This window comes from Rattus norvegicus, chromosome 19 (assembly GCF_021556685.1).
Source record: "Rattus norvegicus strain SHRSP/BbbUtx chromosome 19, alternate assembly SHRSP_T2T, whole genome shotgun sequence".
Classification (NCBI taxonomy): Eukaryota; Metazoa; Chordata; class Mammalia; order Rodentia; family Muridae; genus Rattus; species Rattus norvegicus.
In genome coordinates this window covers 24,843,921-24,868,889 of record NC_141552.1, presented here as the reverse complement: position 1 = coordinate 24,868,889, position 24,969 = coordinate 24,843,921, and the positions used below count along the sequence as shown (strand labels likewise).

The 24,969-nt window shown below is 42.6% G+C and overlaps 1 protein-coding gene across 2 annotated transcripts; it reads left to right on the top strand.

Annotated features, from left to right (window-relative positions):
• Nucleotides 1-4,642: 4,642 nt before the first annotated feature.
• On the top strand, nt 4,643-24,793 carry LOC147999219 (disks large homolog 5-like). 2 transcript variants are annotated; one of them, XM_087596417.1, is made up of 7 exons: nt 4,643-4,767; nt 5,995-6,061; nt 20,113-20,218; nt 21,286-21,445; nt 22,641-22,784; nt 23,417-23,579; nt 24,294-24,793. In XM_087596417.1, the coding sequence occupies exons 3-7, from the start codon at nt 20,137-20,139 to the stop codon at nt 24,321-24,323; spliced, it is 579 nt and encodes a 192-aa protein (XP_087452543.1). In that variant the 5' UTR covers nt 4,643-4,767; nt 5,995-6,061; nt 20,113-20,136; the 3' UTR covers nt 24,324-24,793. The 2 variants fall into 2 exon arrangements, with proteins under 2 accessions (XP_087452543.1, XP_087452544.1); XM_087596418.1 differs by lacking the exons at nt 4,643-4,767; nt 5,995-6,061 and adding an exon at nt 10,008-11,007 and having other exon boundaries at nt 19,909-20,218.
• Nucleotides 24,794-24,969: the final 176 nt, after the last annotated feature.

Genomic DNA, 24,969 nt, shown 5'->3' with positions numbered 1-24,969 from the left:
TTTCCTTGGGATTCCCGTGATGATGCACTCAGACAGGATTGGAAACAACCAAAACGGTGGTCAGACTTGATTTATAAAATGTAGGTAACATTGCAAACTTATGTTGTAGGATATTTGATCATATTGTCATCCCCAATATTGTGTTATTTACTTAGAAAAATACCTTCTGGCTGTGTAGTTCAGTACTAGCACCAATATTTAACCCTAGAGCTATTTTTGTTTGTTTGTTTGTTTTTTGTTTTTGTTTTTGGATGAACAAGTACTTTCCTATTTTGTGGCCCAGCCCTATCTCTTACTTCTTTGCACAGTCATAGAGAGACCTCAAACATATACTCAGACAAAGCCAGGGGAGTGTATAAAAGGGCCTAAGGCAATACCACATAATGACATTGAAAGTGGGCTCTCTTCTTCATGCACGCCTCCAGCTCTCCTGACATCTACATGAATTATAACTCCTAATGCAGTGTAAATGATGTCTGCGCTATTGCTGAAGGAATCATGAGAATAACAACTGTAAACATTCCACCATGGATAGAATTTGTGGAAAGAGGCAACTGGCAGCCAATGAGAGGGCTCTACAGTTAAAGGGGCTTGCTGTCAAGTCTGATGAGCTTGACTCAATCCCCAGGACCCACGTGGTAAAAAGGAGAGAACCAAGGGACAAGCTGTCCTCTGGCTTCCACTCATGTGCTTACATGTATGTGAGTATATATGTATATATCTGTATGTACGTGTGGATATGAATGTGTGTATGCATGTATGTGTATACGTGTATATGTATATGTGTGTATATGTCTGTCTATATGTGTGTATAGGTGTATTTGTATGTGTGTATATGTATTGTATGTGTGTGTATGTGTGTATGTATATGTGTATGTGTGTATGCATGTATGTGTGTATGTGTGTATGTGTGTGTATGTATGTGTGTATGCATGTAGGTGTGTATATATCTGTGCATGAGCATGAATGTGTATAGTCATGTATATGCATGTGTTTTCAGGTACGTGTATTCGTGTTTATGTACGAATGTATGTGTGTATATGTATGTATGGACACACAAACACACACAATGTTAAAACATAAAAAGCTCCTTGGAGTATTCACCGTGCCTGGATAAGTGGTGACCATGTGGGGGAAACACATGTCCATGTAAGCACACCTGTTCACGTGCACTGAGCAATGCCCAGCCTGGTCTTGAGCTCACTACCTGCCCAACGAGGAGTTTCTGCCCACCTGGTCTTCTCAGAGCCAGGCGACGATTGTTCCTGCCATTCCAGTTCTGTTCCAGTTTCTCATGCCACAAACCTTCTAGCTTGAATCGCACCTACTGACGCAGGAACCTAACAGCCTCCAACCCAGTGAAGTAAGTAAACTTCTTCCTGACATCCTCAGGCTTGGTGTCCCCCATGAGTCACAGGGAGGAAGGATGGCATGCACCAAGGAGAAGGGCCATGGGCAAGGAAGACAGGATCATAAGTCAGTCATCCCTGACACCAGCAAAGTGTGTGCTTCAGAGCTGGCTCTGCTCACTCTTGTCCCAGTGGCAGGACTTAAGAGTGGTGCATACCTGTCACCCAGCGCTCAGAGACGTCTGAGGCATGAGAACCAGGAGTTCATGGCCATCGTAACTAATGGTGAGATCAAAGCCAGCCTGGGCTGCATGAGACTCAGTCTCAAAGCAGGCAAGGAGGAACTTGCTATATTTGAGCAAGGAAGCTGCCATCCTCCTGGGTTCTAAACATTCACTGCAATACAGAAAGATGCTAGGGCTAGTGTGGCAGAAAGTAGGAGACAGAGAAGCCAGGTTAACCCTCACTAATCTTCTCATGCTGTGTGAGCTATGAGTAGATGGTGCCCTATACACTGTGGACAGGATGGTCTCTCAGACAGTTCAGAAAGCCATGGAGGACTCCAGCAATTCTCCACTTGGGTGTCACTTGAGTCTTATATGTGTGTGTTTACAAGCCAAAACATAAAATCCATAGGTGACTGTGTGAATTCAACATGGCCCAGCCATGTGCTGGAATATTATTCAGCCTTACATAGGATTCAGATTCTGACCCTTGAACAGGAATGAGAATGGTAGCCATTCTCCTAAGTCAGACCTCCAGGCAGTGCAAAGACAAACTAACACTGTATGACACCACTGAGGGCTGCAGTGTCACCAGTTATATAAAGACAGAAAGCAGGAAGGTTTACAGAGCCCCAGGGGTGACATGGAGGGGGGAGGTTGGAGGGTAGGTGTGTAAGTGGGACTGAGCCTCAGAGGAATCAGACATGGCTGCAGAATATGCATGTGGTTGCCTCCCATACCTGTGGGTGCTGCCTCCTCAGAAAGGCAAATACAGCAAAAGAAAGGACCAGAGGGGACAGGCTCTGACCTCCTGTAGACACACACAAATGACGTGACAGAATGTGCACACTGCTGCCTTGCTGCAGGAGCAGTTGAGCTTCCAGAAGGGTTGAAAGAGGCTGGAAGGGCTGAGCATGGCACTGAGTTCAAGGACATAGCTTTAGGTCCTGGGGAACCTACGGTGCCCAGGCCCCATCCTGCTGATACTGAGGGACACAGCTGACATTCAGGGTGATGGCTGGGCTGGGCTGGGGAATAGGTGTCCACTCTCACCTGCTCCAGCTTGAAGATGTGCTGGGTGAAGTAGGACTGCAACTACTTGTTGGATTCATTGATGCAAATCTGCTGGAAGCTATTCTGTTCAAAGTCCTCAAATCTGAAAATGGCCAAGACACCAATGGGCAAGCACTGGGAGACAATGTTTGGTTATAGCCGGGGCCTCCTGGAAAGACTAGCCCTCCTGAGAGGAGTTGCAGCAGAGGGGGTGTCTTTTCCTGACCTGTTTGGTACCCAGTGTTTTTTACCAAGGGTTCCTTTATTACTTCTTGATGGAACCAGGCCTGCACATATCCAGGAAGCATTGGGGTGGAACCTGGGCTTGGTGCCCACATGCTGGCATCGCTGAGGGTGAAGTCTAGCCTATCACACTTCCAGCAATGAGTGCAGATGCCTGGGTTCCTATATAATGGCGGTTCTTACCGTTCCTAAAATTGTGACTCTTTATTTCAGTTCCTCATGTCGTTGTCATCCCAACATAAACTTATTGGAGAGCTACTTCATAAGTGTCACTTTGTTACTGTGAGTAACTGTAATGTAAATGTCTGGTGTGCAGGAGCTCTGATGTAGAACCCACAGATTGAGAGCAGCTGCTGTAGAGGATGAGAGTCCCCTGCCAGCCCTGGTGTTTGCAGAGATCCCGTGGGTTCCTAGTCTCCATGGCTTTCCCAAGGACAGGGTTTATTCTTGGCCGTCTCAGGGCCTGGGACCTCACAGAAACAGCCTCTCCCATGTCCTTCCTGTTGAGAGTGTGGTTGGTCCTCAGCACAGTCCAGTCAAACAAGGCGCGGTATAGACACTTGGCCAGGGGTCTCCTGCAGTTATGGCCTCTGGACAGAGGGGTTTCTTACCTGGGGTGGGGCAACCGTGTCAGGTACAGGCAGTGATGCTCAGAGTCAAGACCTAGGTTTGTCTTATTTTCATAGACAAAGTTGCCCAGGCTGGCCTCGAACTTGCCGTGTAGCCAAGGATAATTAAACAACTGATCCTACTGCCTCTACCCCCCATGGCCTGGCATTGCAGATGAGTGTCCCCAGAGCTGGCTTGTCACAGCTGCTATACGGCTCTAAGTCAGGGGCCTCATGTGCAGGAGTTTTATGACTGTGCCATCCCAACCCCGCAACCAGGGTTTTCACCTTTCTCCTGCTGAAGTCTGCTTAATCCTACCCTGGCCCCAGGACACAGCAGCTGTGGGAGACTCAAAGTCTGGGGCTTCAGCACAGCATGGGTACACAGCATGGCATGCAGCCTACACGGCTGTGAAAAAGCCAAGGAAGTGCTTCTCAGCTCACCCCCTGTAGGAGTGTCTAGTCCATCCTTCTCTCCATGGACACAGACATCTGCTTCCAACTGCCCGACATGTCCCTCTGGTTTTGACTTTCCTGGATGCCATGTCAATGCCACCACACAGAGTGCTGCCTCTACTGGGGACACACACACAATCTCTTTGGGGGACATCTGAGCCAAGCAGGGATTGGGTGCACTGCAGAGAGGTCAAGTCATGTCGTGAAGTACCTTGTCCCACAAAGGCTCACTGTTCAGGGAGTTGACTGGAAAAGTAAGCTTATGCCCCTGGGCAGGATCCCCATAGGGAGTGTCCCACACCCTGCTATCAGGTCTATTCCTGGTGCCATGCAAATTCAATTTGCAAGACCAATGCTCTGGAAATGTCAAGAGCTAACGGAAATGTACCAGGAAGTGCACACCATAGCAAAGGGAGAGGATGGCACAGAGACCTATGCTATGGGTTAAGGGGCACGGAAAGGCCACCTCGAGCACAGGGGTCAGTCACCTCTTTCACAAACAAGGCTAATGGTCAATGCTCTCAGCTCTGGGAGCCTAAAGGGCTCTGTGGCTCCTAAGCCCTGCAGCTGCAGCCAGAAGCAGCACTGAACAGGATGTAAATGCTGAGTATGGCGATGTCAATAAAACTTTATTTACAAAACCAAATTGGTGGTGGTGGTGGTGGTGGTGGTGGTGGTGGTGGTGGTGGTGGTGGTTCCGGACTGGTTCATTTCAAAGCATGCTGGAGTGGCATGGCCACTGAGCATCGGGAAACACAGAAAGGAATGAGACCGGACGCATGGCTCCCAACTCCCTAGACGTCGACCTATGGCACTGGAACAGGGTCCCTGAAGGTAAGTCTGGACAGTCAGATAAGGTAAGTACATTTTATTACAAGGAAATGGGACAAGATAAATCTTCTCTTCATCTCGCTATGCTTAAGCATCTTTAAGAGTTCAGGGAATTCATGTCTCATAGTCTGGTTTAGAAAAGTGTTTAGAGACAGCAAGAGTAAACTCTATGATTCCCTGACGAGGGTTCCAGGGATTCTGATATCTAGGTCAAAGTGAAAGTTAAGGTGAAAAAGGCTGTCAGGCAGGGCAAAAAGATTCCAATTTCTGGTCTCTTTGGGCTGTAATTTTTACTGTGTTCAAGGCCATGAATGCAGACAGGGGAATAACGAATACAGAACAAGAAGCTAGAGCTTCATTAAGACAAAACGAAAGTAAAAGTTTTGCCCTCTGCACCACTGCCTGAAGCAGGTTTTTCTAAGTCCTTTCCCGAGGATGGCATGTTGACCATTAGATTCACAAGATGATGATGACAAATTCACCTGCTTTTTCTTTTCCTATAATTAGGCCAGCATTGATTCAAGGTGTGGCCCAACCGACTTATTATAAAGGATGATACTGGTTGGTTGAAAAAGGTAGTAGCTTTCTATGAACCATGTATTAAGTTTTTATGTATATTAAAATTAACATTGGAAAGAACAATGGTAGGAGAGGAAGCTGGAGGACAACTGCTGCAAATGCTTGCTTTTGAAAATGCTGATGAAGAGTACAGGAGAGCATTATTACCTATAAAGGAGGCTGGGGATATTAATGCTTATATGAAGGCATGCAAGGGTATCTTTTCTGAAAATGGAAAGATGCATATTTGGCATGTATTGATCCAGATAGAGTTATTAAATTATATGTTTAAATACTCTTGAATATCCTACAGGCACTTTCGCTCAGGATGAGTTGCCTTTAGAATGGATATAAATTAAATAAAACTTTAACCAAACATTAACAAATTATGAGGAACAAATTTCTTTAATTATTCAGCAAGGCATACAAAGACCTGTTACACTGTGGGGATATGATTGTGCTGCTATTGTTTTCCCATTAAGGAAAGATAAAGTGGAATATTTAATGCAGATGTCTGAGGTTTTTCAATTAGCCATGATTTCTTACACTGGAAATATTGAATTTCATCCTCCCCATAGTAAATTGTGGGATTGCTTTAAAAAACAAAAAAAAATTTGATAAATACACTAATTTCTGTTGATCCATTACCATCAGCCTTTACTGTGTTTACAGATGGTTCTAACACCAAGATGGCTTATTGGACCAAAGATTAATTTTGGGGACAAGAATCTTCTTTTGGGTCAGTACAACAAAATGAATTATTAGCGGTAATTAATGTATTCCAGGATTTTACTCATGATGTAAAAATATTATAGCTGAGTCCGCTTATGTTGTAGGAGTAGTACAGAATATTGCGACTGCTGTTGTTTCTACATCTAAGCCTATATTAAATGTTATTCTCACATATTAAAGGACTATTGTTATTATGAAACTCTAGAATATTCATTACACATACTAGATCACATTCAAAATTTCCAGAATCTTTAACACTTGGCAATCATATGGTAGATCAATTAGTGGCATTTGCTACCCCAGAAGAACACAGTCATAATCATGCCAATACAGGATATTTACATATTAAATATAAGCTTCCCTATTCTTAAGCCAAACAAATTATTGCTAATTGTCCTATGTGTCAGTCTTCACGTATAAAATGTATTCCATCTCAAATTAATCCCAGAAGGATGCAACTTAATACATCGTGTCAGATCGATATAACCCATATTTCTGAGTTTGGTCGCCTTTCACATATACATGTAAGCATAGATAATTTTTCAAAATTTGTGTGGGCTACACCATTGCCAGGAGTACGCACTGCTCATGTTATACAGCATCTATTGGAAACTTTTGCTGTTATGGGACTGCCTTCTAAAATTAAAATTGATAATGGACCAACATATATTTCTTATCAATATAAACAATTTTGTCAACGATATCCTATTGTACATATTACTGGTACAGGACACAATAAACAAGGACAAGCTTTTGTTGAAAGAATTCACCATACCCTGAAATGACAAATTATAAAATTAAAAAGGGGGAAAAGAGATGGCCTTATGCAACCTGAATGGAGTTTGCAGACCAGTCCCAGGGCTATATTGGCACAAGCATTATACGTTATTAATTTTCTTAATTTACCACAAGGTGAAGTTATATCAAAAGCCGATAGACACTTTGTTGAACTTCCCCCCAGAAGGCATGGAACAGACAGTATGGATAAAAATTGCCCGGGATGCTGAATGGCAGGAAGGGACATCATTGTATATAGGGGAGAGGGTTTTGTCTCATTACAGGATGGGAGACTATTCTGGTTACCCGGGAGATGGATCTAAGCACAGAATAATAAGAACTGCTCCCTACCCTCAAAGGAATCCAGTTAAACCAGCTACATTTTCTCCTGATGGATGTTCTCAGGAGATGAGGAGGTGTCCTCCATTACTGAGGCCCTGGCTTCTCTTAGTGTCCACAAACAACAATGGATAAGGATCCGTGCAGTGACAACCCTATTACCTATGTGGGGTCAGGTGAAGCGATTAAGCACTGAAAGGAATAATTTTGTCTCCTTCAGGAAAGTCCTTTACTGCTGAGCACTTATTCTTAGCAATGTGTGTTTTACTCATGGTTTCTTCTGCTGCGGACAATGCCAGTTATCGGGCTTATATTGCTTATCCTGATGAAATCCTACTACTTGTCTGTTAGTAAATATATGGATAATGACACAGAACATGATTGGAAGTTTATTCAAGCCTATTTAGAGGGTAATGAAAGTGCTTCAAAAGTAATTAATGCCTTGAAATATGATGTTTGAATGTCTTCTGGTAAACAGCTAGAAGATACTACCCCTATGGAAATAGCGAAATTATTGGCTGATCAATTGACAGGATTAGATCCCAAGGCTTGGCTTCAAAGGATTTTCCATAGCATGGGAGGAACTAGTTTTGCCATAATCTTATGTACATTATGTATTATGTTGCTTTATTTTTACATGACTAAACCCCTACAAGGACCTTTAGCTATGTTATGTAAAGTGTTACTTTAAAACAAAAGAAAAAAGAAGGAATTGTTAAGATATAGAGATGCAGCTCCCAGGCAGGGTCAAGAAAGGCCTGGTGCCAGATTCAAGTAGGGGCTGGAATGCCGCCCTGGAGAAGAAAATGTTTTTCTCACTTGGCCTTAAATTATGTTCTGCTGTGTCCCGTTTCTGTGGAAGTGGTTCTAACGCTCTCTTGGTAATGGTGAGTATATTTTGATTATAATAAGAGAGGTTATTTGTTATATGAATATTTTTAGAAGAAGCTTTTGTTTATTCATCTTTCTTTGTTTATTCTTCCCTCATTGTTCCTGGTATCCTGGGAATAATAATCTTATGGTATCTTGACACAATGAAAATTGTAGTGATGCATATTCTTAGCTTAATAAGGATTAATAAAGCTTGCAACTGCATGCAGTTTCTTATGCCTTTGCTCTGCACCCCCTGTGTCCTGGGGGTATGTGACCATACCCAGGGCCCCAACTCACTACACATTGACAATGGGTCACCCCACAAAACAGAGAAGCATCTACCTTAGTCAAAAATGGACATTTTATTGAATGCATACACTAACACTGATTGATCACATCCATAGCTAAGATACTAGGGGCAGGTCCGTGGCCCAAAATACATTCCTCTAAACCTATAAAGCAAAGAAAGAAAGAAAGAAAGAAAGAAAGAAAGAAAGAAAGAAAGAAAGAAAGAAAGAAAGAGAGAGAGAGAAAGAAAGAAAGAAAGAAGGAAAGAAAGAAAGAAAGAAAGAAAGAAAGAAAGAAAGAAAGAAGGAAAGAAATAAAGGAAGGAAGGAAGGAAGGAAGGAAGGAAGAAGAAAAACACAAAAAACTTAAGCTTCTCATAGGAACTTCGCAGGAAGTGTTGTCTGGCGTTCATTTCTGATTAGGCCATTTTAGATGAAACAGTGCATAGTAACCCTTAATGTGATGGGCCCTATATAAAGCTTTTTGGAATATTGGAATTTTAACAAACCTCATCCAGAACATACAGCAGAGGCAAGGATGTGATCACCATGTCCTTGCTCTCTATCAGGTTATTTTTCTGTGTCCTTGATTGTCAGGCATAGACAGCAACAATCTGAAATAGCTGGTAGACATGGAACAAAGTGGCTAAAACTATAGTTGTGGGTTGCACACCTCAACTGTCAATGGCTAATGCTGTCCTCAGAGACCTCGGAGGCCCCTCTTGTAAGACTATCTATTGGAAAGTGGAAGCAGGTTTATCTGAGTTCAAAGTGAACCGGGCCAGCCAGGGAGAGGGCAACATGGGATACTTGAGACCCTGTCTAAAACCAGCACAAAAACCAACCCTTCATTCAAAGCATCATCTATTAATTCTTTATTATTTACCACTTTCTCCCTACCAGCCTTTCAGTCTGGAATGGTAGAAAAGGACTGGGAATGTTCCTTCTATTCTAAGGACCTTGATCTCTCTTTCCTTAGGTCCACATTAAGAACACATGCAAATGGATATCACCATCTGAACAACTTAGTATCATCTACTCAGTATATCTAGCCTAATACTGTGCTATGACAATCTCAAGCTTCCCTGAGTTTCGCTGACCCAGCAAGAAGTATGAAGTACTGAGGCCACACCCCAGTGATCCTTTCAAGGGGTTAGAAGAAAGCCATGAGAGATGCTCCACTTCTTTGTCCTTAGATTAAATCACATTGTCACAATGTGGGTGGACTATTTAACCAGACATGTTTCTCCCAACCCCACCTTTCTGAGTTCAGATCATGGCAGAATTCATGCCCCACCACCCTAGATATTGAGTTTAGTGATATGTAATTATTATTTAAACCTATGTATTAAATTTTGTCATTTTGTTAATTTTTGTGGTTTTCCCAGTCTTCTTTGATTAACTTTCCTAGTTTTATTAATTTATCCCCTGTGTTCTCTGGTATTTTGTCCTTCCCTTCAAACTAAAGTATTCCTTTTAGGATCCTCTACAGAGTTGTCTTACTGGTTATACATATTTTGTTAAATTTATTTTAGTGTGCATTAGTAAGCACAGTAGCTGTGCAGCTGCCTGCCCTCCATGGTACGAGATCTACTTTCCAAACAATAACGCTCAACTCTTACTGACTGTGTAGCATCTTGGCTGCTCTTGGTTGCACTTGGACAGCCCTCAGGACCAGGCTCTCCTCTCCCTTAACCATGGCTGCTGTCCTCTTCCTCTCTCCTCTCCATCACACAAGTTCTTCCTTTATTCTCTGGCAGCTTCTTCCTCCTTCTTCCCTCCTCATGATCCTCTCTAGCAAAGCCCTCAAAGCTCACCTCCCCCATCTCTCTGCTGTGCAGCTGTTGGCTGTTGGCTTCTTTATAATCACAGTTAACTGGGAACAGGGTCAGTTATTTGGGGTTAACCAGTCCTGAGTTCCACAAATTAGCATTAAAATACAAGCAGAATTAGGCCAATCCACTTCAGGGATTTTTGTTTGTTTGTTTGGTTGGTTTGGTTTAATTTTCATTTACCTTTTTACTTGTTATTTTATTTTTGGCTATTTTTTATTAATCGGTTATTTTATTTATTTACATTTCAACTGTTGTCCTGCTTTCCAGAATCCCCTCATCAAATTGACATCCCATTTCTGCTCAGCTTTGCCTATGTGACAGTGCTCCCCCACCCACACATATCCATTCCCACCTCACACCTCTAGGATCTGCCTTTGGTGGGGCTACAGGCCTCACCTTGAACCATAGAGCCATCCTTGCATACACTTTGGCTGGCAGTTTGGCCCCTGGGAGCTTGGGGATTAGGAAAAGAAGATCTGTTCAGATATTAAAGCCAATGATTGCTGCATTCTCTTCTTTTTCTGGTTATAGGTGAAATTATGTTTGTGTGCTTCTCTTTTTTTAAATTATTGAGAGAAGATTAATTTCTTGGTTTTTCTTGGGTATAGTTTAGTTCATTGTCTTGGAGTTTTCCTCCTATTAGCCTCTGTTGTGCTTTCTTACAGAAAAGAATTCTTTAAATTTGGTTTTGTCATGAAATATCCTGGTTCCTCCTTTTATGGTGATTGAGGATTATGCTGGATATAGGAGCCTGTGTCTGCAGTACATCTGCCCAAGATTTTCTGACTTTTAGAATCTCTGTTGAGAAGTCTGGTGTAATTCAGATACGTCTGAATTTATTTGTTACTAGATATTTATACCTTACCCCTTTTAATGTTCTTTCTTGATCTGTGCATTTAGCGTTTTAATTATTATGTGAATGGAGGAATTTTTCTGGTACAATTAGTTTGATGTTCTGTAGGCTTGTTGTACCTTTATGGCCTTTTCTTTCTTTACCTTATGGAAGTTTGCTGCTATGATTTGTTGAAGGTGTTTACTGGATCTATGAACTAGAAATCTTAATTCTCTTCTCTATCTATTATCCTTAGGTTTCAACATTTAATTGTGTCCTGAAATTCATGGATGTTTTGGATTCAATAAACCATACATGTTTATCTGAGATGGGTGTTTTGTGCTTTGTGGGATGACCTCCTTGACCCCAGGCTGCATGAAGAATCTCAGTTGACAATGGGGACATAAATCATGAGTTTGTGTAGCAAGACCCAGGCCTCTTCCAGGTTCTTAGATATTAACTGAAAACCTCAAATACAGTAGTGATGTGATAGTGTGGTGTGAATCTAGTTACTATTCTCTATTTTGATATAGATGACTCTTTTTGTGTCATGGTCAGCTTATAATGACTAGAAGACCTAAGCTTGAGAATAACCAAAGACTACATTGCTTCTCTAGCAGCTGAGCTTTTAAAAGTCCTGGTGTGACAGCAACTGTTGGTGGACATTCTGGATTATTCCTTCTGTACTTTAACTCTCTGTGTCACTTCCACCATCAGTAAGTTAGTTCAATTCCATAAATTGGAAATCCATCACCTGGAAGAAATACTCTTTTTTTTTAAAATTTATTTATTTATTTATTATATACAAGTACACCGTGACTGTCTTCAGACACACCAGAAGAGGGCATCATATCTCATTATAGATGGTTGTGAGCCATCATGTGGTTGCTGGGATTTGAACTCAGGACCTCTGGGAGAGCTGTCAGTGCTCTTAACCACTAAGCCATCTCTTTAGCCCAAGAAATACTTTCTGAATATGATCTGAGATTGGCCATGGAAAAAGGGTAGCTTGAACTGTCCCACCTAGGTTCTGGGCCTGCACAGGCCTGCTCTCCAAAAGAAACCTGTGTTCACAGCTGTTGGCTGGCTAAGAAAGATTTCACGAGACGTGATACACAGCCCTCGGACTTCTGCTCCAGTCATCTGCACAATTTTTCCCGGACGATACCCTCATACCTCCAGCAGGCCGGTGATGAAGCTGTCCACTCTCAGCTCCCCTTCAGCCATCTTGTGGGCACCAGACTCTCCTCCCTGCAGCAGGAACAAGGGCTTCTCCATGGTGGCTGCAGCAGCAGTGGTGGTTTGGCATTCTCACCTAGGAGGCCCTATGCCTTTCTACCCCAGTTCCAACTCAGCTCAGGCCCGGGCCTTCCCCCATCCACTTCCCACAGAGCAGGGAGAGCAGCACCCACTAGAAATAAAAGGGAAGCCCTTGGTCCTGCCAAGACTGAACCCCCAGTGAAAGGGATTGTTGGGGGGAGGGTGGTAATGGGAGGAGGATGGGGAGGGGACACCAATAGAGAAGGGGAGGGGGAGGGGTAAGGGGGATGTTTGCCTGGAAACCCAGAAAGGTAATAACAATTGAAATATAAATAAGAAATACCCAATTTAATAAAGATGGAGAAAAAAAGATAAAAGTGTCACACATTTAAAACAGAAGAATATGGACCCTAATTTTAAAGGACAGTTCTGTCAATTAACTAAACCTTTAAGGAAGCTCAGAAAATCAGGCCAAACAATATTTTCTCGGTTTATGTATCTGTAATGTCGCATAAATAATAATGTCCGTTTCTTGCTGTTGTGGAGGGAATTAAATAGATAATATGTAATCATGGAAATTTTGAAGTTCCATCCATTTTTCTGTTCATTAAATCACTCTTCCTCATTTCATTGATCAAGTATGTATGTTTTCTTTTCATAGTTACATGTATAATAAAACCAGCATAAAAACCTTCAGAATTGTATAAGCTTTCACTTTTAACAAATTAAATTAGTTGTTCTTTGTATTTCTGCTGAACATTTAAATGTTCTTTATATGTCCCAATGCAAGTTTATTAGGTACCTATAAACTTTAAACTCTGTTCCTGAGAGCATGAGTACTATTTAATCATATAGTAACTACACTCAGGCTGTCTTTGTATTAGAACCAATTATATCAGACTCTAAGAAAAATTACTATTGCGTAAAAGTTTGTGTGTGTATGAGTGTGAGTGTCTGTGTGTGTGTGTGAGTGTGTGTGTGTGTGTGTGTGTGTGTGTGTGCAGTACATGACCAAACAACTTTCAGGAGCCATTTCTCTCCTTCTGTCATGTGGGTCCCAGGATGTAACCCAGATGTTTGACTTTGGCAATAAATAATATTACCCACTAAATAAATAAATAAACAAACAAAAAACAAGCCACAAATCAACTTTAAAAGTAAAGGCCAGAAGTTCACAGAATAGTAGCATTGGCCTTACCATATCCTTTCTTTGGGGATAGGAAAATTAATGTTCTGAAATCCATGACATTCAGGAATTGTGATTTTCATTGAAATTCAATTCCTTTGCAGATGCTCCAGTTGTTGTGGCCAATTGCTAGAAAGGTCAGCTTAAGCTTGCAGGACGCCCACCATCCCTCCCCCCACCCCACCTCCACAGAAAGCTCAAAAGACACTGCCCAGAACTTACTCCACATTCCCCAGAACCACTTTCTTTGTCCATCATTTCCTTGAGACGAAAGGTCAGACTCCTTCACCCTAGTCTCTCCACAATCGACATCCCCCCTCCCAAAACACTTCTAAGACTGGAAAACATGTCTTAGGATGTATCTGCCAGACTCGGACTGAGAGAAACTAGGGCACTGGTTGTCACTACAACATTGGTGACAGAGGACGCCAAGAACTCTGTAGGAGACAGTAGAGTGTCATAGAAGGGACAGCTGATGTCATGGGGAGCAGACTTTGCCTCCCTGCTAATGTTCTCCCTGTACTGAGCATAAGCTGAGGTGTCCTTTCCAGGAGACTTTCCCGGGGCAGAGCCACTGAACATCTCCTGCTTCCAAAGCCAAATTTTCCTCAAGGCTTGATTATAAAAACCTTAGTAATTCCTATGCATCTAAATGAATGTTTCCTTCCAAATCCTGCCCAAAAATGTCTCATCCTAACTCAAATTATCCTTCTTCACCAATATTAGCCATTAAAAATTCCTGAGAAATAATACCAGTTTGAATATGCACTCAAAATGTTCTCCTGTCTTATTATGTACAGGTGCTTGAAATCACATCAAGAAATAGCCTGCATCGAAGGTTGCAACATGGGTGTGTGTTAGGGGAACACTCATGAAGCCTTGTGCTTAGCATTCAACGGTTGCCACAAAATTCCTTAGGAGGAAGACTTGAAATCATTATGGTGCTAGAAACAGTGTGCAGGCCAGTTGGCATAGGAAAGTGAAACATTAGAGCCACCATTGAAGGCTCCTGTTGGGCCCTACCTTGGTGTTTCCCTCCCCCCTCGCTGAGCCTTTCAGCCTGCTATAGGAAGAAATTGTTTACACCTTTGACAGCTGCTCTTAGCCCCTGATTTGGGGCTGGGATTTTCCATGGCACCCTTCCTCCCCACTGAGCTTTCCTGCTTCTTGTTTTTAAGAAGCTGTTTATGCCCCTGATTGGGCTGGAACTTTCACCTCACAGACTTGTCCTAATTTCCTGGTTGGGGATTTTCACCTGCCTTGTTGTTTTTCCACGGCTTTTGCCTCTGGTATACAAGGAGATCTCAGTAAAGCCTTGGTGGCACTCGCTAAAAAGGGGTGACCCGTGTACGTGTTTTCTTTCAACCCCACAAACCTACACCCGATATTCACACACTGTCGGCACAGGCACTGACAATAGGTATCACAATAGAAACTAGTAACTAGATTTAACCAAACTATCCCATTAATGCTGTATTTCCTGGTTTTTTTTTTTTTTTTTTTGCTCTCCTAGAGCCTGGAAGAGGCTTGGGGTTTTCTAATCCTACTCATAATTTATTATCCTTCCCAACACTATGTGCTTTGTTCTGTTAATGCTAACAGCGCCATCCAATACCTAGGATATTTTCTACTGACATGTGTGACGTGAGACAAAACAGTCCCTGTCATCCCTCACCTGAATAAACTTCCTTAGAGGACAGTGTAGTTGGAGGGTCCTTCTTTCCTCTCCAAGATCGAGAAACATTTCCAGTCTTCAGACAAGTGTGTCAGCCATTGTCCAGTGACTGTCTTGAGATGTCCACATTGTCAGCTGAGTGTCGTCATCCAGCCTGCCCTGTAATTGTTCTAGATGATTAATAGGGTTCCAGCCCTAGGATTTAATTCAGTGCTACAGTACCTGCCAAACATGCTCAAAGCCCTAGCTGCCACCCTAGTCCTGTGTGCTCTAGAGAAAGAAAATAAAGAACCACATTGTCTATCAAGTTTCTCCTCCAATAGAAGGAGAATCTGCATCCAGTCTTTTAAGTAACTCTAAGCCCCAACTTCCCCACAGCTCCCTCCATCGATTGCACTATTGGTGCATTTTCAGTAACGCTCACTTTATTTTTGGTGTGCAAAGAATATGCACCATGTAAGTAAAGTGTGTGTGTGTGTGTTTGTGTGTGTGTGTGTTCATCCATGAACTCACTATAAATTATTATCAAATGACCCAGAAGACCGTGGAGAAACCTGTCGATGTGCATGCAGAATTATGTTACTACCGTTCCATGGCACCTTGCAGGTAACACTGAAATACTGGGCTGCTTTAATAGAGCCTAAAACCAGGCTATGCATGGTTTTCGGTGAGATTGTGATGTGCAACACCACAACAGAGATCAGCAGAAGCTTCATTTTTTCCATGCTGCTGTTACCAAGTGAGGCAAAGCCTCATCCCATAGAGAGTCTGGTAGGATCTGATGAAAGGAGTAAACTCAGGGTTGAAATCAAGCCTTTAGAAACAAAGAGAAAAATACAAAGTCAAGGAAAGCAAGAGCTGTCTTTTTCTTTTCTTCCTCTTTTTTTTTTTGAGAAGATCCACAAGAGAGACAACCCCTTCCTCAAACTAACAATGCACAAGAGAGACAATACATGAATTAAACATCAGAAATGAAATGAGGGACATAAGAATAGACACCGAGCAAATTCCAAAATCATTAGTTCTTACTCCCGAGGACTTTACGCCAGAAAACTGGAATATTTATTCGATATTGTTGATTTTGTAGACAGATAACAATTACCAAAGTTAAATCCAGATCTGGAAAGGTATCTGAATAATACCCCTAAGAAAATAGATACACTCATTAAAGGTTGCATACATTATATATTATATTGCTTTCTTTTTGCATGATTAAACCCCTTCAAGGACAATTAGCTATGTTATAGAAAGTGTTACTTTTAAAACAAAAGGACAAAGAGAGAAATTGTGGAGTCACTGAGATACACTTCCCAGACAGGATCAAGGAAAGATGGCTGAGAGATGCAAGCAGGGGCTGGAACGCTGCCCTTGAGAAGGAAATGTTTTTCTCACTTTACCTTACACTATGCTGTACTGTGTCCGTTTTTTGTGGAAGCAGCTCTCATGCTCTCTGGGTTATGACAAGTAGATTGTGATACTAGGAAGAGGGGTGATTTGCTATACAGATATTTTAAGGAGAATCCTTAGCTTACTCTTACTTCTTTGCCTAGTCTTGCCTCAGTCGTTCCTGGTATCATGGGAATAACGACCTTATTATATCTTGCCAAAAGGGAATGTGAGGTAATGCATATTCATGCCTGTATAAGGGTTAATAAGCTTGTAGCCGCATGCAGTTGCATCTGCCTTTGCTCTGCATCCCCTGTGTCCTGGTTATTTGTGACCGTACCTGGGCCCCCAACGCACTAGCTGTTGACAAGCATCACCCTTCTCAGTGTTAGGTATATATTTTTTGAAATCTATGATGTGGAGGCGTATTACAGCAACAATATGAAATAGCAGGCGGGCATGTATGAAAATTGCTCTGTTTAAGCTAGGTGTGGGGACAAGTCCTCAAAAGGAGCTGTTAAGATGGGAAACACATAATGCATTTGTTGCTGGAATTGAGTTGCCTCAGCTGTGTTGCTCTGCCTGCTCAGTGTCCATTCAACATCACTCTGTTTCTACAGAGGAACTCAAGGTTTGCCCCAGCCGCCTGTGAGCTGTGATATGGGCAGAGAAAGGCCAGGACACAGTGGTGATTTCCCACTCCTCAGTTATGCTGAATTTTCCACTACTGTACACAAGTACAGTGTGGTCAGTTATTATAGATATTTGTCATTTCTTACAAGGGCAACTATGATTGACTACACCCAATTCTATAAAAAACAAAACTCAGGAAACCTGGCCCTTGGCAGCAATGAATCAAGAAATATCTAGGATGGTGGGGCATGAATTCTGCCAAGCAATGAACTCAGATAGGTGGGGTTGTGAGGAAGATGTATAGTTGAATAGCCCAATAGATTAACGTTGTATCATCTTGATTTAATCTAAGGACAAAGAAGTGCAGTATCTCTGATGGCTTTCTTCTAACCCATGAAAGGTTCACTGGGGTTTGACCTCAGTTGTTCATTCTTCTTGCTGGGTCAGCAACACTCAGGGAAGCTTGAGATTGCCATAGGCACAGTATTAGGCTAGAAATGCTGAGTAGGTGATACTAAGTTGTTCAGATGGTGATACCCATTTCATTTGTTCTTAACGTGGACCAAAGGAAAGACAGATCAAGGTCCTTAGAATAGAAAGATCATTTCCAGTTTTTTTCTACCTTTCCTTAATGAAAGACTGGTTGGCAGAGAATGGTAAAAATTCAAGAATTGGTAGATAATACTTTGAATGAAGGGTGGGTTTCTGTGCTGGTTTTAGACAGGTTCTCAATTACCCCATCTTGTTCTCTACGCTGCTCGTCAGGTTCACTTTGAGCTCAAATAAAGCTGCTTCTACTTTCCAACAGGTAGTCTTACAAAGGGGCCTCCAAGGACTGTGAGGACAGCATTAGCCAATGAGAATTGAGGTGTGTAACCCACAACTATAGCTTTATCTGAAAGACCCTCAGACAGAGGAGACTCTCGCTCCAGTCCTGAGGACAATCACCACTCCATGAACACACAGGACTCAGTCTTGATGTAAAAACAAGAGGTTTACTTTGGGACACCAATGCACTGGGGCTCGACATGGTCCACACGCAGGAGGGATGTGAGGAACCTCGAACAACAGAAATGTACAGCTTAAACAGTCATTTACGATCACACAGTTTCATTAGCTCAGCTATTTCGGTGCCAAGGATAACTAGGCAGATGTTTCTCGTCCTGGAATTCCTGGGATAAGGCCATGACCACATCAATGCAGCTATTTCAGTACCAAGGACGTCTGACTTGATATATGTTTTCTTATCCTGGGGTTCCCAGGACAAGGATCAAGGATATCTGTCTTGGCAGGTGTTTCTCTTCTGGAGTTCCCAGGACAAGGCTATAGCTATGTCAGCCTATAGCACAGCTGCATTCAGTACCAAGGACATCTCACTTCTATAGTGGTCAGTCAGCTTCCCAGAGATGTTTCCTGTCTTGTAATTGCCCTGCAGTAAATATGTTCTATACCCTCTGTTCTTATGGTCGGGCAGCTTCCTAGAGAGTGGGTGGGAATGTGCTCTCTGTACTTTCTGGTCTATTGTCTAACGTCTACGGGCTAAGCGAGGGCCAGCTTAAAAGATTCTCATGCTTAAGAAATGGCTGTACTGATATCAAACGGGGATCTTTCATATCCACTTTCTTCCAAGTCTACCAGCCATCTCAGATTGTTGCTGTAATATGCCTGACAATCAAGGACACAGAAAAATAACTTGATACACAGCAAGGACATGGCAATCATATCCTGTGTTGTTATGTATGTTCTGGATGAGGTTTGTTAAAATGACAATATTGCACAAAGCTTTATGTAGGACCCATCAAATTAAGGTTCACTATGCACTGTCATAGCTAAAATGGCCTGGTCAGAAGTGACCACTGGATCACTCTTCTGTAACTTCACATGAGAGGCTTGTGCTTTTTGTGTTTTTTATTTTTGTGTTTTTTTCTTATTTATTTATTTATTTATTTATTTATTTATTGCTTTATATGTTGTCAGGAAGATAGTTCAAGTCATGGATCTGCCCCCAAAATCTGAGCTTTGCCACTAATACTGTAAACAGTATTAGTGTATGCATTCAATAAAATAACTGTTTTTTTTTTTTTTAGTACGATAGATGCTTTTGTGTTTTGTGGGGTGATCCATGAAACAGGAGTAAAGATACTTGTTTCTTACTCTGTCCACTGAGTTATGTCTCTAGGCTTGTCCTACTCCTTTGGCTGCATCCCCCCCCCCCCACATCTGATGACTATTTTATTTTTCAGATGAAATCACACGTTATAGCTTAGAGAGGCCTGTAAGCAATCCTGCTTTGGTAACTTAAGTGCAAAGAGGAGAGCCCCACACTCAGCCTGAGGGTGCATTCACTGGTGGATCCAATATTTCAGTTTCCTCTGCTAACAGATCACCACATTGTTGCCAGGACCATAATGAATGCAATTCTTTCTCCTAAGGAATCTGGTGGCAACTGTCAAATGTTAAGCACAAAGCTTCAGGTTGTACCTATAACACACACCCACATTGCAACCTACCCTACATGTTATTTCTGGGTGTGATTTCCTGCACCTGCACATGATGAGACAGGAGACCTCTTTGGCTACTTATAGGAACTGGTGTGATTTCTCAGTAATCTTTAATGGGTAATATTGCTGACTGAGGAGAATTTGAGGTAGGATGAAACATTTCTGTGCAGGGATTGGGGAGGAAGCACTCATTTAGATACATAGCAATGACTTAGGTTTTTCCAAACAAGCCTAGAGCCAAATTTGGCTTTGGAAGCATGCGGTGCTCAGTGGCTATGCCACAGGGAAGTCACCTGAAAAGGGTCCATAAGCTTTTGCTCAGTACAGGGAGAACATTAGCAGGGAGGCAAAGTCTGTTATCCATGACATCAGCCGTCCCTTCGTGGACATTCTATTGTCTCCTAGAGACTTCTTGGAATCCCTGTGATGTCACCAGTATCGTTGTGACAACCAATTCCCTACTTTTTCTCTTAGTGTCCAAAGGATATATCCACAGACATGTTTGCCCGTCTTTGTAGGCGCTTTGGGAGAGTTGATGTTCATAGAGAAGAGTCTAGAGTGAAGCAAACGAAACCTAAAGGTAATGATGGAAACAGGACATGGGGAATGTGGAGTAAGTTCTGGGCAGTGTATGTTGAGCTTCCTGTCAGGGGTGTGTGTGGGGGTCTTCCGCTGGCCGTTTTAGTAATGGGCCACAACCACTGGAACATCTCTACAGATATTGAATTCCATGATTATCACAATTCCTGAAAGTCAAGGTTTTCACATCATTAGTTTCTCCATAACCACATGGAGGATATGGCACTGCCTATGCTATTATTGGGTGAACTTCTAGTCTTTACTTTTACAGTGCATTCGGTATGTTAAATTGATATTATAACACGACCAGGAGTCATGGAGGGTATAACTTTTCTGAATTAAACAGGGCATCAATGTACTTCACTTTCATTGCTTCTTTAAATTCAGTGACAATCTGACAGTAGTAAGAGGGAGAGAACTGTGCTCCTGGCCATGACCTTATATTCTTAGAACTCCTCTGACTACCTCTGGCTGACGGGGCCAATCTTACATTCATATATTAGAGGTTCTGTGTGGCAGATATTTTTCTACAGTAGCCAAACTATATGGAGCAGGGAGAGAAAGAGCCTGTAACCTATTGGCACTTCTGGGGCATTTGTCATTTCAGTAGGGGGAATTAATAAGTCTGTTGACCATGTCCTCCCCCTACATAACTTTTTAATGCAAAGTTATTGGACTAGAGTAACAGTGTAGGATATCTGAGTATCCCTGATCAATCAAGTCATTGTGGATGCTGAATTGATGATCTGACTTCTGAAACCAGAGGGGTGAGGGTCCTGACACCAGGTTGTAGCCTGCGTACCTGATAATAATCCTGGAGAAGGCATCTCTCTGGTACTTGTAAGCCTGTGTGGGCGGGCATAGGGAACACCTGGCTGCTTACATCTCTTGGTCTCTATATAGTAGTGGGGGAACTGTGATCCACTTAGGATGCCTCTTACACATAGACCAAACTCCTTGCAGTGACACTGGCTTCCAATCATGTTCTCCTGTTTGGACCTCACTGTGGTCTGTGTATGCTCTATGCATTCGCCCCATGCAGGTTCACTTGTGTTCTTCTACCTACAGAGGCCTGCAGACAGACGTCATCCCCTGAAAATGTCCTAAACAAGGTGCAGGCCAACGAGGAAGAGGAGAGGCTGAATAGAGAACTGGAGCTAACTACCAAGGAGAGAAATGAGCTGACAGATCGCCTCCTTTATGTGACAGGTGGATCCATGAACAAGAGGTATGCATTGCTCCAAACAAACGACCTTATTCTAAACCTCATCTCCCATAGAGAGGAGATTTAGAACCTGACCCTTACTGAGGAGTGAATTTGGAAATGGACTCTCTGATTCTGCCAGTTGAAAATCTGAACTTGTGATCTGAGTGAAGATTTCAGGGATAAAGTCACTGGAGCATGAGTTCCCAGTGTACAATTGGAAAGCCCTTGACAGGTGGTAGCTTTGCAAGGTTCTAGGTGCTGTGAGTTTGTGGAGAGTGTTTGTACTTGCTAGGAAGGTGACTGAATGCTATCATCTCCTGGCAGCACCCGTAGGTGACAGGTCCCACATTGTTCATATCAATGCTTAACTAGAAGGCCGGAGGCTCAGGCCTGTTCCTTCTTGTCTGTGTGCCTTAAACTCTGAGACAGTAATGGTGGATACATTTCTACTGATTCTCATTGTGCTATTTCCATATTTGTCTCTCTTTCTAATTCTCTGAGTCTGTTTACATTTCTTTTCTTGTGGGTGTGTCCCAGTTTGTGTGTCTGTGTGTACACAGGTCTGCATGCATAGGCACAACTTTTATATGTTTCTGTGTCTCTCCACCCTTGGAAATTAGGGGTCTGTTTTTTGGATTTACCTGTATAATAGTTTCATGGAGGTGTAAGTGCTTTATTTTGGAAGCCCCACTTTCAACAGTACAGTTCTTTGCCTGTGTGGTCACATTTGTCTATACATTTGTATGCCTTGGGCAGATTATAAGTTTGTGGCAATATCTGGTCTCATCTCCAGAATTATGTGTACTGTCTGCCTCTAGAATATTAGTTATTCGGCTTGTAGCATTCCACTTGTCAAAACAGGAAAAATGAAATCAGAGGTTTCTGGATGTGTGTGTGTGTGTGTGTGTGTGTGTGTGTGTGTGTGTGTGTGTGTGTGTGTTAGCGTAAGAGCTGTGGCCTAGGCTCTTGACAGCATAACAGGTTTGAATGCAGATCCAGCCCTCCTGATTGAAAAAGGTGAGCCAGGGAACCCTTTATCTGGGTGCTTAGCTTCTGTTGTCCTGGGCACACAATTCCAAGTTTCTGAAGCTGAAGAAGATCCAAATATGTAGAATTCAGAAAGTGTCCTTCCAGGACTGGGGTAGTACAGGACACAGCCTGAGTTCCTATAATCCTAAACCTCGATGTTCATTGGGTTCTATCTTCCTGGGGCCAGCCCCTACTTCAGGCCAAATCCATTTTATGAAAACTTGAAGATAAAGGAGAAAGAGCTCATGTCATTACTGCACAACTTAGACAAAAAGAACATTGAACATCGTGAGAAATTTCAGGAGCTCAATAAGGAGATTAACTTCTATCGGTAAGTACTGGTCAGAAGGGCCCTTCACTTGTGGAATGGCCATTGCTGCCTCTCTTTGTTCTGGACTGGAGAGCCTGCAGCTCTGGGTCCATGTCTTCTGCTGTTTAAATATCACTGTGCTGTGGGTCTTTTGGACTCAGTTTCAGTTCTTTAAGAGACTGTGACTTCTCACCACAGTGTCTATGCATCTTTACAAGGCTCTGGATCGAACTACACTGATTCAGGCATCAGAGTGTTATTAGGCCAACCTGCGGCTCTGGGGTCATACCAGGTTTAACAAAGCTCAATGTGTGGACCACATGGTTAGCATGACCTCCCTTGGTTCTACTGTCCTCTTGTGGTTATTTTCTGCCTACTAATTGATGCTGTCCCGATGCATTGGGCTCTCATGGGTAGTTGTAGATCCCTTGTTCTTTTGGACAGACATGGACTCTTATTGGTGCTTGGGTCACAGAAACAATTTATTCTTCCCTGGATTTGCCGTTTGCTGTTTGTGCAGCAGCCTTACATGTATGGAGATGTATTCTATGAAGTCTTTATGGGTATCTGTGTCCTGGTGGAGTTTGTGGGATTTGGCAGTTGGAATGGGAGGAAGAGGCTTCAGGATCTTACTATGCTGAGTGTGTTTCCAGCAACCTGCACAGCCGGCTCCTGATGGACCAGGCATGTATGAAGAAGAAGTTGGTCACATTGAAGCAGGAGAGCAAGGAGTTACACCGATTTTTGTTTGAGTTGAACCCGAAGGATGAAGACGAACAGGAGAAGACCAGCAACCTCCAGACCCAGCAAAATGTGGTAGGAACAAGCAACTGAGTCAGATTAACAATGTCTGATACCATTTGCCTATTGGATACATCTTTGTTTCACCTATCACCTTTCTAATCTCCCCACACCCAGTCAGTCACCCACCTCATGTGATAGAGTTATTCATTGCTCTGTGTATGCACAAGTATTATGGGATGTTAACCACTCTTCAGAAACTGAATTATTGGCAATTATACTTCTCTGCCCTTTTTGAAACTGCAGTCCAGAAATGGTGACAGAGGAATAACATATCACATGACTGCATCTCCCTATCACAGATTGGATGCTATGAAGAGTTTTGAAAGAGTTCTTGGTCGTGTGACAAAGGTCATACAGGGGTCATGTGATGGTTGGAAGCACCTTGTAGGGATAAGAACCAAGTGCAAATGGCAAATGAGTCCTGGTCATTGGCTTTGATCTGGGTATCATGTGGCCTTCTCCTTTCTTCCTGCACCCCAATTAGGTCTCTCCCCATTTCCCCATTCTTGGTTTGCACTGGTAGAGTCTGAGGAGCAGCTTGTTCTCCCACAGTACTGTGAGGGTTGCTGGTGATGTTCCCAGCCTGCAGAGATATCAGCAATGATTTCAGTGAAAAGATCAGTGCTGTCTGTCCAATGCAGCTGGGGGGACAGAAGGCAGCAACTTGACAGCTGGTATGCATGTGCCCACCAAATCAGTGTCTTAATAGCTGCCTTCTCCTCCCAGGTCTCTGAAACTGCAGGAGACATGGCATAGGACAGATCCCAGGAAGACAGCCCCCTGAAGAGTGAGTTTCTTCCTCAGGAGTTCCCTGTGACGACAATCCTCACAGTCAAAGACTTTTTGGGGGAATATTCTTCTTCTCAGATAATTTCCTCAATGTATGGAGACCCTAAATTTATGTATCCGTATGCCAGCCTGTCTGGTTGAGGTCCTTCTCCTTTCTCATACGGACAACACCATTTGAGAGACATCTGAGGGGACTGCCTTGACGTCTTGTCCTAGAGGAGAAACAGCACTACAACTGTGTTTCTAAATGTTCATTAAGAAAATGCTGTTAAGAAATGTTTTTGGTTATGATTTTCATTGAAGTTTTCTTTTTGTTATTTCATAGTTATATATTCTTGTTACTGTTTTTCATTTTTTATACCATTTTAGTTGTTCATTTTATGCCTGTTTTTTGTAAATTGTATTCCTTATGAATAAAAATTGATTTGTAACTCTTGACTCTTAAGACCATCTTATTCAAGGGTCCTTTCCCCTCCTGTAGACTTAGAACTGACAGCTAGATATGGATCTTTGCATGGTCCAGGCAGCATGGGTAAATAGGGAATTCAAAGCCACCAAGGGGTACACAGGGTGATAGTGTCTTTTGTGTGGATAATGTGACTTTTTTTATGGA

Excerpts from the sequence above, each read along its gene's own strand:
- LOC147999219 (XM_087596417.1), top strand. The coding sequence starts at position 20,137 with ATGTTTGCCCGTCTTTGTAGGCGCTTTGGGAGAGTTGATGTTCATAGA. Across the intron at positions 20,219-21,285 it reads GAAGCAAACGAAACCTAAAG|AGGCCTGCAGACAGACGTCA; the intron begins GTAATGATGGAA and ends TTCTACCTACAG. Across the intron at positions 22,785-23,416 it reads AAGGAGATTAACTTCTATCG|CAACCTGCACAGCCGGCTCC; the intron begins GTAAGTACTGGT and ends GTGTGTTTCCAG.